A 15335-nucleotide genomic window follows, 5' to 3' on the forward strand; every position below is an offset into this window, starting at 1 on the left:
AAGTCATGTGGCTACTGTGGTTTCAGGGGTGGCTGGAAACTTGCATATTTAGGTTTTCCAGTCTCTAGAGTAGAGGCAGACAAGAGAAATTAAGGCTGGGCATGTAAGTCAAGTTAGCCAAACCAGTGATTGTGACCAATTGCATGCTATTTGTTCTCAATGGATAAAGAGAAAATAATGTGATTATCTCATAATGAAATCAATACTAAAATGACCATGAGGGTCAATACTTCTACCTGTACAGGCTTGTTTGTGATGTTTGGGCTATAAATATCAGTCCTGACACTCGACTACAAGCCAAGAAGCAAATTCCAAATCAAATGTATAAAATTGTGCTCTGACATGTACAGACATTGTAAATTGGCACTCCTTTCAACAACAACAAAGCATTGAACAAAGAGAAAAGCAATGACTTCTCTTAGACCAAGAGATTTGAGGTCCCAGGGCAACGCGCCAGCACCAAATCTGGAGAGATAGGTGAATACAGAGAATCAGAGCAGAATTTAGATTTCCTGAAACAGAAGCCACTGGAGCCAATTGGGTAGGAAAACTTAAATGGTGGTTTTGGTGAATTGCTTGAGGCTGGGTGTGGGCTAGTTTGAGAGTTAAAAATTCCTGGGGGACAAGTGTTGGATGGTGAAGGCTACACTTTCATGGGTTTTGCCCTCAGGAACCCCACCAGTTTCTGACAGTGTGGATCAGAGAAGCTCCCCTTCTTGTTTCCTGCAGGAGGAGCGGGAAGCAACCACTTTGAAATATATTCGGCATATTCTTTATAACAAATGCCTGCCCTACCAGGGAAACTACCTTTCCAGAACCATTCCTGACCTAGGAAGGGACTAATAGCCAGTGCTAGTCCTTTCTTGCCTTCTTATCTCACCTAAAGGGAGAAAAAAAGCAAAGAAGATTACAGCCCAGGAACTCAGCTAAAAATCTGAAATTTAATCATAAAAGTATAGAACACTTCCTTTCCCTAACAACATGCTACCACATCAAGAGTGCTCCAGTATAATAGCAATAGATTACAATCAGAGAGCTGAGAAACCCAGACCATTTAAGAAGAAGTTGATAGGGAAACCCAAAGACAGCAAAGGAGACAAAAACAAGGATGCTGAAGTAAAGCATCTGGCACCTAAAGCTACAGTAAACATTTAACACCCCAACACGTAACTGATTAACATAAAAACTCAAACTAAAACCTAATTGCCTCAGTTCCTATTACCCAATACATTATACCTGACTTTCAAAAAAAAATTGCAAAGAATGCAAAAAGGCAAGAAAAAACACAGTCCGTAAAGATAATGCAAGCATAGGAACCAGATTTTAAATGTAACAGTGATTTTAGAATCATTAGAAAGAAAATTTTAAAAAACTATAATTAATATGTTTAGAGCACTAATGGAAAAAGTAGACAACATGTAAGAACAAATGGATAATGTAAGCAGGGCTCATCAGTAGACTTCATCAGCTGCGGAAGAATCAGGGGAAAGAATCAATGAGATTGAAGATATGTTAATAGAAACTTATGTTAATCAAGTTTATCCTGAAGCTGCCTCCTTACATACCTTACATATTTAAGTTCAGCCTACAGGTTTTTCTGTACATCTTGAACTATAACAAGTGGATGTATAAAACGACCATAGCCCACACCTGTACCAGCGACTGAGTTTTGGCCAATCAAATGTAGCAAACTATTTGAACCCTGTTCAAATAACGCTAACGCCAAGCTGTAACCAATCCAGTTGTTTCTGTACTCAACTTCTGATTTCTGTACATCATTTTCCTTTTTTGTCTATAAATCTTCTTCCACCACATGGCTGCAGTGAGTCTCTGTGAATTTGCTGTGATTCTGGGAGCTGCCTGATTCACCAATTGTTCATTGCTCAATTAAATGCCTTTAAATGTAATTTGGCTGAAGTTTTTCTTTTAACACTTCCCAAACTGAAATTCAAAAATTTTAAATTAAAAATAAACAAAATTTTCTAGAACTGTAGAACAATTACTAAAGGTATAATATGCTTATATGAGAATACCAGAGTAGGAGAGAAGAAGCAGAAGAAATATATGAAATAATAAAGGCTGAGAATTTTCCAACAATCAATAACAGACACCAAACCACACAACCAGGAAGCTCAAAAGACACCAAGTAGGATAAATTGGGAGGAAAAAAAAAAAGTCTGACCCAGGCATATTATGTGCAAATCACAGAAAGCTAAAGACAACCAGAAAACATGAAAGAAGCTAGAAAAGAGGAGAAATTTACCTATAGAGAAACAAGGATAAGCATTACATCACAAATCTCATTGGAAACTATGCAAGAAAGAAGAGGGTAGGGTGAAATATTTAAAGTGCTGAAAGGAAAAAACTAGATTTCTGCATACAGTGACATTATCCTTCAAAAGCAAAGAAGAAATGCTTTCTCAGACAAAGACTGAATCTGCCACCAGTAGAACTGCCTTGAAAGAAATGTTAAAAGAAATTCTCCAGACAGAAAGGAAATGACATTGGTAAAAAACTGAAATCTACAGAACTTTCAAGAAGGAATAAATGAGCATAAAATAAAGCCTTTAATTTTCCTTAACCTTAATTGATCTAATAAATGTAACTATTTTTCAAGCTAATAATAACAGTGATGTTTTGGATGATTACAGTATATGGATAAGTGAAGTGAATAATAGCAAAATTATAAGGAACATAAGGCAGGAATTGGGAATATTCTGAAATAAGGTACCTGTACTACCCATAAAGCACTATAGTGTTATTTGAAAGTAGATTTAAATTAGATGTAAATATATACTGCAAAATCTAGCAAAACTACTACATTTTTAAAAGTATAATCAATATCTAAGATCTCTTTTCCTAGAGAATAATACAAAATGTTCAATTAAAACCAGAGAAGGCAGAAGAGGAGGAAAAGTTAAAAAAGAAACCAAGAACAAGTGAAATAAATAAAAAACAGTTAAAATAGGGTAGATATGAATCGAACTATATTATTATAATAATCACTTTAAATTTGAATGGTCTAAATACATAAATTAAAAGATGAATGCTGTCAGAATGATTTTTTTAAGACTCAATTATGTATTGTCTGCAAGAAGCCCAATTTAAATATAATGATGTAGCTAGATTAAAAGCAAAGGGATAGAAAAAGATATACCATGCTAACACTAACCAAAAGAAAGCTGAAGTAGCTATATTAATTTCAGACAAAGCAGACTTCAGAGCAAGAACATAACCAGGAATAAAGAGAGACATTACATACCGATAAAGGTGTCGATTCTCCAAGAAAACATAAAAATCCTTACTGTGTATCCATCTAACAACAGTGCCAAATATATGAGGCAAAAGCTGACAGAATTGCAAAGAGACATAGACAAATGCACTGTCATATTTGGAGACTTCAACACCACTACCCTGTCAGTAATTTACAGATATAGCCAAAGAAAATCAGTAAGGATACAGTTGAACTGAGCATTCTTATCAATCAACTTGATCTAATCAACACCTATAGACTTGTGCATGTGTGCGTGCATGTGTGTGTGTGTGTGTGTGTGTGTGACAGTCTCGCTCTCTTGCTCAGGCTTGGAGTGCAGTGGTGCAATCTCTGCTCAATGCAACCTCTGCCTCCCACCTTCAAGTGATTCTCATCATGCCCCAACCTCCTGAGTAGCTGGGATTACAGGCATGCACCAGCACACACAGCTAATTTTTTTGCATTTTTAGTAGAGACAGTGTTTCACTATGTTGGACAGGCTGGTCTTGAACTTCTGGCCTCAAGTGATCCTCCCACCTCAGCCTCCCAAACTGCTGGGATTACAGGCATGAGCCACTGTGCCTGGTCTGATAGTTATAGACCATTTGATCCAACAGAGACAGAATATACATTTTTCTCATGTTCACATGTAACATTAATCAATATGGATGACATTCTGTTTCATAAAATTCACCTTAAAATTAAAAGAATAGAAATCAAACAAGATATTTTCACATATTACAATAAAATTAAACTAGGTATTTTTAGAAACCTAGAAACATAGCTGGGCAATGTCCTCAAATATTTGGAGATTAAACAACACACTTCTAAATAATATATGGATCAAAGAAGATGTTTCAAGAGATATTAAAAATATTTTGAACTAAATGAAAAAATAAAACTTATTAAATTTATGGGATGCAGAAAAAGCAGTGATGAGAGGGAAATTTATATATCCCCATAATAAACAATTGGAATTTGAAATTAGAAACATATCATTTAAATCATTACTGAAAAACAAAATATTTAGGTATAAATCTAACAAAATATGTACAGAATCTAGTACAAAACCTTATGAAATAAATGAAAGATCTAAAAAGCTGGAGAAATATCCCATGTTCATAAATAGCAAGACTAATATTTTTAAGCTATCACTTCTTCCCAACTTGATCTACAGATTCAATGCTATCTGAATCTAAATCCCAGCAAGTTATTTAGTGAATATTGACAAACTGACTGTAAAGTCTATATGGAAAGACAGAAAATCCAGAATAGACAGTATAATATTGAGGAAAAACCATGTTGGAAGACAGACATTTACTTCAAGACTTATTATAAAGTTACACTAATCAAGACAGTGGGGTATCGATGAAAGGAAAAGAGAAATACTGTCATTCCTCAGTATCTGCGGGGAACTGGTTTCAGAATGTCTGAGGATATTGTAATCTGTGGATTCTCAAATTCCTTATATAATACAGCATAGTATTTGCATATAACCTATGCACATCCTCCTGTATACTTTAAATTATGTCTAGATTATATATAATACCTAATACAATGTAAATGCTATGTAATAGTTGTTATACTTTATTGGTTTTTATTTGTATTATTTTATTGTTATATTGTTATTTTTAGGGGATTTCTTTTGAGATGGAATCTCACACTGTTGTCAGGGCTGGAGTGCAGTGGCGCGATCTTGGCTCAGTACAACCTCTGCCTCTCGGGTTCAGGTGATTCTCCTACCTCAGCCTCCCAAGCAGCTGAGACTACAGGTGCCTGCCACCATGCCCTACTAATTTTTTGTATTTCTAGTAGAGACGGGGCTTCACTACGTTGACCAGGCTGGTCTTGAACTGCTGACCTCATGATTCCCCCAACCTTGGCCTCCCAAAGTGCTGGGACTACAGGCGTGAGCCACTGTGCCTGGCCATTTTTAGGGGATTTTTAAATAATGTTTTTGATCTGTGGTTGGTTGAATCTGTTGATGAAGAACACATGGATACAGAGAACAACTGTAGATCAATGGAAAAAAATAAAGAGGCCAGAATTAGACCCATACAAATATAGTCAACTGATCATTGACAAAGGAGCAAAGAATCCAATGGAGGAACAATGATCTTTTCAACAAATGGTACTGGAATAACTGGAAATTCATATGCAAAAAATAATCTAGACACAGACCTTATATCTTTCAGAAAAATTTACTCAAAGTGAATCACAGACCTAAATGCAAAACACAAAACTGTAAAACTTCTGGAAGATAACATAGGAGAAAATCTAGGTGAACTTGTGTTTGGTGAGGATTTTTTGAGTACAATGCTAAATGCATGATCCATGAAAAAAACTGAACAGTTGAAATTTTTAAATTAGAAACATCTGATCTATAAAAGAAATTGTTAAGTGAATGAAAAGACAAGCCACAGACTAGGAGAAAATATTTGCAAAATACACATCTGATAAAGGGCTGATATTTAAAATATATAAAGAACACTTCTAGATTTGAGCTGACACTGTATCAAAGAAGATATATAGATGACAAATAAGGAGAAGATGCACAATGCCAATGCCGTATGTCATTAGGAAATTGCAAACTAAAACACTGAGATTCTACGACATACCTATTAGAATGGACAAAATTCAAAACACTGGCAACACCAAATCCTGGCAAGGATGTGTAGTAACAGGAAAGTCTCATTCATTGCTGCTGAAAAATGTAAACTGTTACAGCCACTTTGGGAGACCATCCGGTAATTTTTGATAAAGCAAAATATAGTCTTACCATATGATCCAGCAATCACGCTCCTTGGTATTTACCTAAATGAGGTAAAAACTTATGTCTATACAAAAACCTGTACAAGAATGTTTACAGTAGCCTTATTCATAATTATTAAAGACTGGAAGCAACCAAGATGTTTTTCAATAAATAAATGGATAAACAAATCATGGTACATCCATACAGCAGAATATTGTGTCCAATAAAAAAAAAAAAACTATCAAGCCATGAAAAGACAGAGGAATGTTAAATGTATATTGCTAAGTAAAAAAATAAAAGCAGTATGAAAAGACCACCTACTATATGATTCCAACTCTATGACATTCTGGAAAAGGCAAAATTCTACAGAAAGTAAAAAGATCAGTGATTGCCAGTGCTTGGTTGCGGGTAGACTAGATGAATAGGTGGAATACAAGGAATCTTTTAGTGCAGTGTAACTGTTCTGCTGACACTGTAATGGTGGATATGTTATGCATTTTTCAAAATCCACAGAGCTGTGCAACACAAAGAGTGAGTAATAATGCATCAGTTGTAATAAATGTACCATACGAAGGCAAGATGTTAGTAATAGGAGAAACTGTACAGGAGGAGGGGAGATTAGGTAGTACATGCATTATGGCAACAACCTCTTCGCTGGTCTCCCTGCAGTCACTGTTGTCCTCTCTCTGACATTTCTCAACATTTAAGACAGAATGACCCTGTTCAGGTGTCAATCAAGTCACTCTGCCACTCAGAATCCTCCAGTGGCTCCCTATCTGCTTAATTTTTCCATAAATCTAAAAGTGTTCTAAAAAATAAAGCCAACTAATTAATTTTTTTCTAATATCTCATTCAAATGAGAGGTCACAGTCAAGTGAAATTGTCAGATAAAGTGTCAAGAAAGAAGTGTGACTTTAGCTGGATCCTGAAGAGTACATAAGATTTTTAGAGTTGGAAAGGGCAGAAGGCCTTTCAGCTGGGATTGAGGCATGAAAAAGACTCTAGAGGGCTCAAGTTGCGAAGGAGCAGGAAATAGCAGAGAATAAATCAATGCAAAGACAACAGGCAGCAATTTAATGGAAACCAGGGGCCAAGGCAGGGCTAGAAACACTGAAGCATCATTGCAATATCAGATAAATATAGGCATGACAGCTGACTCAACCTTGGCCGGGTCCTCAACACATATCCGTTCATTCATGTAATATTCAGTAAACATTCACTATGTTCCAGACACTGTGGTAGGCACTGGGGACAAGCAGTAAATTAAACAAACGGAAATCTTTGTTCTCACTGAGCTTACACTCTAGTGAGGGGAGACAGACAGAACCTGCCTGGTATTTTCAAGAAACAACAAAGAAAATACTATGGCTGAAATGAGAAACAATGGTCTTTTCAACAAATGGTCCTGGAATAACTGAAAAATTAATCTAGACACAGACCTTATATCTTTTGCAAAAAAAATTTACTCAAAATGGATTATAGACCTAAATGCAAAGCACAAAATTGTAAAATTTCTGGAAGAAAACATAGCAGAAAGTCTAGGGGAACTAGATTTCATTCACTGGAATGACGTGAAGGGGGAAAGTAAAAGGTGAGATAGAGGAGATAATAGAAGTCAGAATATATAGGGCATGGAAGCCAGAATAAATAACGAATCTGGCTTTTACTCTGAGAGATATAGGGAGTCACTGGGGGATTCTGAGTAGCAGAGTGACTTGATTGATACCTGAACAAGGGCATTCTGTTTTCTGTGCTGAGAACTGTCAGAGAGGGGACAATAGTGACTGCAAGGAGACCAGTGAAGAAATTGTTGCCACAGTGCAGGTAAGAGAGAATGGAAGCTTGGACTATGGGTTGTAGCTGAGCAAACGATGAGAAGCAGATTCTGGATTCTGCAATGATTTGCTGATGGATTTGATGTGTGGAAGCAGGTGAAAATGTCTCAGTTTTAGGCTTGAGCAATGAACTAGAAGGCAAGAGAGTCTGTAAAAGGAGAGAGGGAGAAAGAGAGAAGGCGGGGGAGAGAGGATTTTGGAAGAGCAGGCTCATGATCAGGCCTGAGCCCAGCGTCTGAGTTCAGGTAAGCTATCTTGAAAGGAGAAATATCAAAAGCTAGAGGTCAGAGTGAGGCTGAGACTCAGAGTCAACTGGGCAAGACTAAGTTGCAGTATGTACTGGCAGTGAGGAAACTATTTATTTATTCCTTCATTGAACATACCTTGAAATCAACCACTTTTAATGTGCCAGGGACACAAGGATAGAAAAGATATTTGCCCTGTCTGGGAGGTACTAATAATCCAATAAGGAAAACAAAAATATAAATAAATTATTCTGGTATACTAACCATCAATAGTAGAGGTATTCAACATTTGTTGAGTCCCTGCTACATGCCAAGCAGTGTAATGAGGAGGCAGGAGGTATGCACAAAGTTCTACAAGAGCACAAGATAAGTTCTGGTAAAGGTTTATAAAGACATTCCCAAGGGTTTTCACCACAGTATGACTTCAGGGAGTTGGCAGCAACCTAGATGCCGGATCAGTAGGGATATGTATGAATAAAATCTATAGAATACTCAGTAGCAAACTAGGTGTACACACAGCAATGTGGGTATAGCTCAAAAACATAGTGTTGAGTAAAACAGTGGGAAATAGAGATTTACAGTCCAATACCACCTCTGTAAATGCAAGAGGCATAAACAAAACATTATCTGTCTTAAATTATCAAGGATCTATATTGCAGTTTGTGTCTGGAAGAATGAGAGTGGGAATTGAGAAAGATGAGGAAAAAAATCATATAAACAATATAAAATAATATAAAACAAGGACCTTGTAGGGACTGATATGACAATGTGCTGAAAATGGAGGAGCAAAGTTAACTTTCTGTATCTGAAATAAAATAACTAGCTAATAGGAATCCAGCTGAAAACCTTAAGGGGCAGGGCCTCTATGGGGCTCAGGAAGGATGTGTAGAGACATGAAAGGATGAAAGTGCATCACAGGTTCAGGAACAGCACAGGATGAGTGTGGCTTGCAATAAAGACAGTTGTGAAGAGTTGACCTATTTTTAAGCCCTGGGTAAACTGAACAACACCTTACACGTGGAGAGGTATAATTATTCTAATCAATGTGCCGTCTTTTACTATAATACATTGGAATTACAGCTAATGCTCTGCTCCCATTCAACCTATGATGAGATTCTCTTTCAGCCCTATTGAAGTCTTGGTCTCAAGTGACTACTCCAAAGACGGTAGTCCAAATAGGTCTTTCCTGTTTACTATGGCCTTGAGGAATGTGGCCCTAAATCCACTGCTTTAAAGCTGGCATTCCACCAGCACCAACATCTTCTCATTCTGGGGCACCTGCCTGGGGCAGGTCATCCTGCCTCTGCCAACTCAGTGCTACAGTTAACTCCCACCTGCCATATTCCAGCTGGAATCATTTCTGATTCTCCACCCCAGACTGGGTCATGTTATGTCATCATGGATGCACCTATTCTTTGTAGCCCTTATCACAGCTGCAACTCCTCATTTACTTGCCAGCATAATTTATGTCCATCTACTTCGCTAGGTTCCAAGTTCAATGCTGGCACTTTTTTCTTTTTTCTGTTTTACTCACCAATTTCTCGCTAGCACTTAGCACAGTGCCTGGCACATGACAGGTGCTCCATAAACTTCTCAGTTGGATACCAGCATCCCTAAGGAAACATCGATCAACGCAGCTATAAGCACGGTGCAGAAACAGGAATAAGAAAAAGTTGGGCTTTGTTTTAGAGTAGAAGGTAAAAGGTGGCAAGGAGGTGCATCGGTCCCTGTAGACAGGACCCATGACTGCCACACACATGCTCACCCCGACATAGGGTGCGCATACAGTAGGGGCAGAAACGAACTTTAAAGACATTAAGAAGTGCTTAACACAATTTTTTAGTGTGTCAAGTGAAAGTATGAAAATAAACTGAGGAAAGGCAAGTACGTGGGTCAAAGCTGGGTGTGAGGAAAGGCTAACATTTTGAGGTCCTGACTCAATACATTGTCCCTGAAAGGGCCCAGGATGTCTCCACAGGAAAGCCCAAAATCTGGTGAGAGAGGGCGTGACTTTTCACCCCCTGCCTCTATGGGTCTCGAAAGCCAAGGTCATCCTGGTTGCCACTGTTCCTAGTTCAAAGTCTTTTTCAATCTACTCCTTCACCCTCATTCTCGCCTTCCACTCCACCTCCCGCTCAATCAGGCTCTGCGCTACTTTGAATCAAACCAAACCAGACATGCCCCCGGAATCCTAGCGAGGCCAATGAATAACCGGATGCAGTTGGTTTCACACGACACGGCATGCACCTCTGCAGAAATGGGAGTTCTGACCCTCGCGAGGCGGTGCGACCTGTCACCGCCCTTCAGCCTTCCCGCCCTCCGCCGGGCCCGCGCACGCCCGGCCCGCGCATCTGACGTTCGAGCCGGCACTCCGGCCCGTTCCCAGCAACGCGCATGCCCGCGCTCTCTGGCCACTGGAAGCGAGAGGGCGGGGCCGAGGGGCTGAGCCCGCGGGGGGAGGGAACAGCGTCGATCACGTGACGCAGTTTCAGTGTTTACACGCTCAGAGGGCCGAGGGTTCGGCCTCAGTCAGGCGCTCGGCTCCGTTTCGGTTTCACTTCCGGTGGAGGGCCGCCTCTGAGCGGGCGGCGGGCCGACGGCGAGCGCGGGCGGCGGCGGTGACGGAGGCGCCGCTGCCAGGGGGCGTGCGGCAGCGCGGCGGCGGCGGCGGCGGCGGCGGCGGCGGCGGCGGCGGCTGGGCCTCGAGCGCCCGCAGCCCACCTCTCGGGGGCGGGCTCCCGGCGCGAGCAGGGCTGAAGGGAAGATGGAGGAGCTGGTGGTGGAAGTGCGGGGCTCCAATGGCGCTTTCTACAAGGTACTTGGCTCCAGGGCAGGCCCCATCTTCGCCCTTCCTTCCCTCCTTTTTCTTCTTGGCGTTGGCGGGAGGCAGGCCCGGGGCCCTCTACCCCAGCGCCGCGCCTGGGTGCCAGGGCACGCTCGGCGGGATGTTGATTCGGAGGGAAGGACTGGACTTGGGGCCTGTAGGAAGCCCCTCGAGCCCCGCTCCGACTCCGAGAGGCCCTAGCGCCTAACGGGATGAGAGACGAACGCGGACAGGGTTCCCTTGCGGCGCTGAGCCCCGTCGGGGTGAGCTGGGGATGGGCTAGGGCCGGCGGCAGGTACAGGAGCCGGGGCGGGAAGGGCCGAAATCCGCGCTAAGTGACGGCGACGGCTTCTTCCTTCTTTCCTAAATATCTTCTCCCAGCGGGATCCGGGCCTGACGTGTGGGTAGTTGTGGAGGAGCGGGGGGCGCTTCAGCCGGGCCGCCTCCTGCAGCGCCAAGAGGGTTTCAGGTCTCCTTTGGCTTCTCTTTTCCGGTCCAGCATTGGGACTTCGGAGAGCTCCCCTGCTCTGGGCGAGGGCTGTGAAGAAAGAGTAGTAAGAAGCGGTAGTCGGCACCAAATCACAATGGCAACTGATTTTTAGTGGCTTCTCTTTGTGGATTTCGGAGGAGATTTTAGATCCAAAAGTTTCAGGAAGACCCTAACATGGCTCAGCAATGCATTGAAGACGTTGATCATCGTGAATATTCGCGCCCCCCCTTTTGTTAAACGGGGTAAATTCAGGAATGCACACGCTTCAGCGTCTAAAACCATTAGCAACTCTGTTACTTCAAAATTGTGTGTGTGTGTGTGTGTGTGTGTGTTTAAGTTTCCAGAGACCTAAATATACGCCATGGAACTTAAGGAAATTAACAGAGAGTATATTACTAGGGCATTTTTTAAACTGATCGAAAATATTTTTGTGCCCTTAAGAACTTGACCATATTTCCTTTGAATTTGTGGTGTGGCAGTGGACTGAATTGTTGAGGCTTAGGGATCCATGGGTTTACTGTGCTTTTTAAAGTTACACCATTGCAGATCGACTAACACCTTTCATTTTTAAATGGAAGATTTACAAATTTGATGTAGCAGGAGTGCGTTTGTTGGTATGTAGTTGCTGTAGATCTACTAATCTATAATTCTCATTTCCTCTTGAATGTCTATGATCTCTGTAAATAATATCCCACCTTACTACAGTATTTTGGCAATAGAAGGTGCATGTGGAAGGAAGCATGGGAAATAGCTATTACCATTGTCCAACACAATTCTTAAATTTATTATGGAATGACTTGAATGTTTCAAACATGACAAGTTTGGCTAGGAAAATAAACAATTTGACTTTAATATATTCTGGGTTTACCAATTTTATGAAGACTTTTGGAGATCAGTATATTTCACAAATGAGTAAAGTACGTAAAATGTTCCATACTTTGAGCGCAAAGATAAAACCTTTCGCTGTAAAAGGAGGCACAAAGTAACCCCACGTTTATGTTCTTAACAGTCTCACGAATACGCAATTTTTTCAGTTGACTCTGCAGTCAAAATTTTTATTGCATTGACTTTATTGATCCATAATTTTTTCTGGTGAGTTTGCATAGGATCGTTCAGGGTCCTAGATTAGTGGGTTTGGTCACTAGATTTCAGCCACTAATAACTCTGTATATACATATATATATGTATGAGTAAGGGCTTAATGGGTAAGTAGGATTCTGATTGATCTGTGATATCAGCTTAGGTTGGATGCCACTAAACTTTGCTTACCACAGAGGGCAAGTAGCACATTCTGGCCTTGAAGCACTTATTGTTCTCTTCCAGCCACTTAGGATTTGCTCCAGTGATTTTGCTTGCAAACTGACTGGAATATAAGAAATGCCTTCTATTTTTGCTATTAATTGCCCCCTTTTGGGGTTTTCTTTTCTAACAAAATTGTTTAACTTGAAGGTAAATGAAGAATAGATTGGTTGCCCCTTAGTTCCCTGAGGAGAAATGTAGTACTTGAACAAGTGTGTGTCAGAGAAATTGCTGTTATGTTTATTTAATTAAGTTTAATTTCTTAGAAAATGTCAAATGGTCTGCACTGATGGAAAAATGGTTTCTGTAACAAAAAGCTCAAAGTTTTTATATGACTTATAATATTACTGTGAGTTATAAAAGTAAAGCAAAAGTACACTGAGTTGCTTGTCCAGTGGGATGGACAGGAAAGATGTGAAATAAAAACCAATTAAAAATGAACTTCTATGGAGAAGTGTTACATTTATGGAAAAAGAAATAGGAACCTTGTTCAAATTGATAGAAAAGCTTTAAAAACTAAACAAATCAAACAACTTAGGTATAATTGAATTCAGACTTTGATTTGCTTAGCATAACCACCATATTTCCAAGGACAGCTCTCTTTTTCTGGTGTTTCTTCTTGAAAACTTAAGTTAGATTTAGTAATCACCAGAGCCACTACTTTTAAGCTTAGGTATTTGACTTAAAAAAAGTTGGACACGTGTACCACTTACAGTGCCCTGCGGGTGCTATGTAAGATATGAAGACACTTTGACTTAGACTTCATGAAATCTTTACAAAGTATTTTCTAAATGAGTAATGATGAAATAAAGCCTTTTTTCTAGGGGCATGTGCCCCACATAATTTGTTTTCTTTGGACTAGAAGTTTTGATGTGTTGAGAATGGTAATGAATTAACTCCATTTTAAATGTAGAATGCATATCATTCCAATATGAATGCCCTAATAAATCCTAAGATCTGTAGGTTTTGGTAAAATTACTAAAGATGGATACCTCACATATCGAAGACATAAGAACCCTTTTTGTTTCTGAAAATACAGCCTCTAATTTCTGATTCCTTATTGTCATATGGTATAATTGTGCTACATTGTAATTTTGTTGTTAGATTATACTTTATTTTTTCAGTATTTACAGACAGACTTTAATTTGGTGAGCAGTAGTATGGCAGCTAGCAGCTAAATATGATAAAGTGTACAATCAAAAGAAAATTTTTAATGAAGGTATTAGTGGTCTAACATGTCATTTCAGATGCTAAGTGAAATGTAGTAAAATCAGTTTGACTATAAATAAACTTGTATAAGGCTTATAAGTTTATAAAAGAACTTGCATAAAGTGTAAATAAACTTGCAACATGTTTTCTCTGAAGTTTCTTGAGCTAACTTTGCATAAAGGTGTTATTCTGTACTTCGAGGAAGTGAATTATTTGGGTCAACCACATTTATTGTTTCCTTCCTAGAGTCTAATTACTCTTTTTAGTTTTTAGGAGCTTCGTGGCTACATGATTTTCCTCTTTTTGACCTTTGTATTTTCTAACTCCATATCTAAGTATTCTGATAACCTCCAAATTATAAATTAGATGCAGAATTCAGTGGTATATTACTAGAGTTTCTGATTTCTGCCCACTGTAGGAATGTGCTTCCTGAGAAGATCAGGATCACGATTATAATAATATTTAACAGGGGATGAGTACTTTCTAGGTGCCAGGCACTGTCCTAAGTGCTTTACCTCTGATACTTTATTCGAGGTATTGTTATTATTCCCTTTCTTTAAATGATGCACAGAGAGGTTAGGTAAGTGGCTTACTACCAAGTGTCAGGGGCATTAAGGGTCAGGATTCTGACTTCCTGAAATGATGAAATTTAGCTTGAAGAAATTGGTTTGATTTCCTGCTCAGTTTTCAATTTCACTGTGGTCTTTGATTGTATTTTGTGTTGTAATACTGCCTTAGCATCCTATAACTACAGTTACAAGGTCATATTATTATTTTTTACTGTTAATAGAAAGTTGTCATGAAATAGTTTATGTGCCAGCCTTTTTCGTTGTTAACTCTTGACCCTTGACACTGTACTTCTTCATATGGATGCCTATTAAGGAACGATAAGGTTGGAAATCTTTGACCCGGCTAGGAAATTTGCCTTGTTATATTGGGAGCTCATAAAACTGAACTATTCAAAAATTAGAATACATACACACGAGGAAAATTAATAACTAATACTGTTTTCTTTGCACATGTCTCTGTTGTCTTTTGGTCAGGGTGAAGCAGAATGTGTTTTTCTCATAATTTGTGGCAAATGCCTATATGAAGTCCTGGATATGTGGTATGGTTGGAAGGACTGTTGATGAGGTTTATTGTCTGTGTTTATTCTTTTATGTTGTTAGTGTCCCCATAAAAGGGACAAAATGATAACTTTATATATGAAGCCTTTGGTTTGAATCATACTTTTATCACATTTTCCATGTCCCTGTCCTCTCTATCTCCTGCAGGTTTGGTTTTGTTTTGTTTAGCTTTCTGTCTTTCTGTCTTTGACCTTCCTCCCCTGCCCTCCCCTGCCCTCGCTCTTCTCTTCTCCTCTCCTCTCTTCTCCTCTCCTCTCCTCTCCTCTTCCTTTTCCTTTCCTTTTTCCTTTCTTTTCCTTTC

General features: G+C 39.5%; 1 protein-coding gene and 1 long non-coding RNA gene across 12 annotated transcripts in view; one reads left to right on the forward strand and one right to left on the reverse strand.

The window, feature by feature from the left end:
- Positions 1-8176: 8176 nt before the first annotated feature.
- Positions 8177-10506, reverse strand: LOC108292756. Its single transcript, XR_001820402.1, has 3 exons — positions 10333-10506; positions 10007-10110; positions 8177-9722 (listed from the first exon to the last, which is right to left on the reverse strand). It is a non-coding gene; the product is annotated as an uncharacterized LOC108292756 (long non-coding RNA).
- Positions 10507-10609: 103 nt separating this feature from the next.
- Positions 10610-15335, forward strand: part of FMR1 (FMRP translational regulator 1) — a 38693-nt gene continuing 33967 nt past the window's right edge. For 4 of the 11 annotated variants that reach the window (XM_017513824.2, XM_017513828.2, XM_017513827.2 and 1 more), the window contains exon 1: positions 10812-10900. Coding sequence is in view for 3 of the 11 variants with exons in the window: in XM_017513836.2 (XP_017369325.1) it covers positions 10850-10900 (51 nt within the window). In the remaining 8 variants the exon portion in view is untranslated. Of the gene's footprint in view, positions 10901-15335 lie in introns of all 11 variants that reach the window. The other 7 variants (XM_017513836.2, XM_017513829.2, XM_017513823.2 and 4 more) reach the window with 5 other exon arrangements.

This window comes from Cebus imitator, unplaced genomic scaffold (assembly GCF_001604975.1).
Source record: "Cebus imitator isolate Cc_AM_T3 unplaced genomic scaffold, Cebus_imitator-1.0 Scaffold505, whole genome shotgun sequence".
Taxonomy (NCBI): domain Eukaryota; kingdom Metazoa; phylum Chordata; class Mammalia; order Primates; family Cebidae; genus Cebus; species Cebus imitator.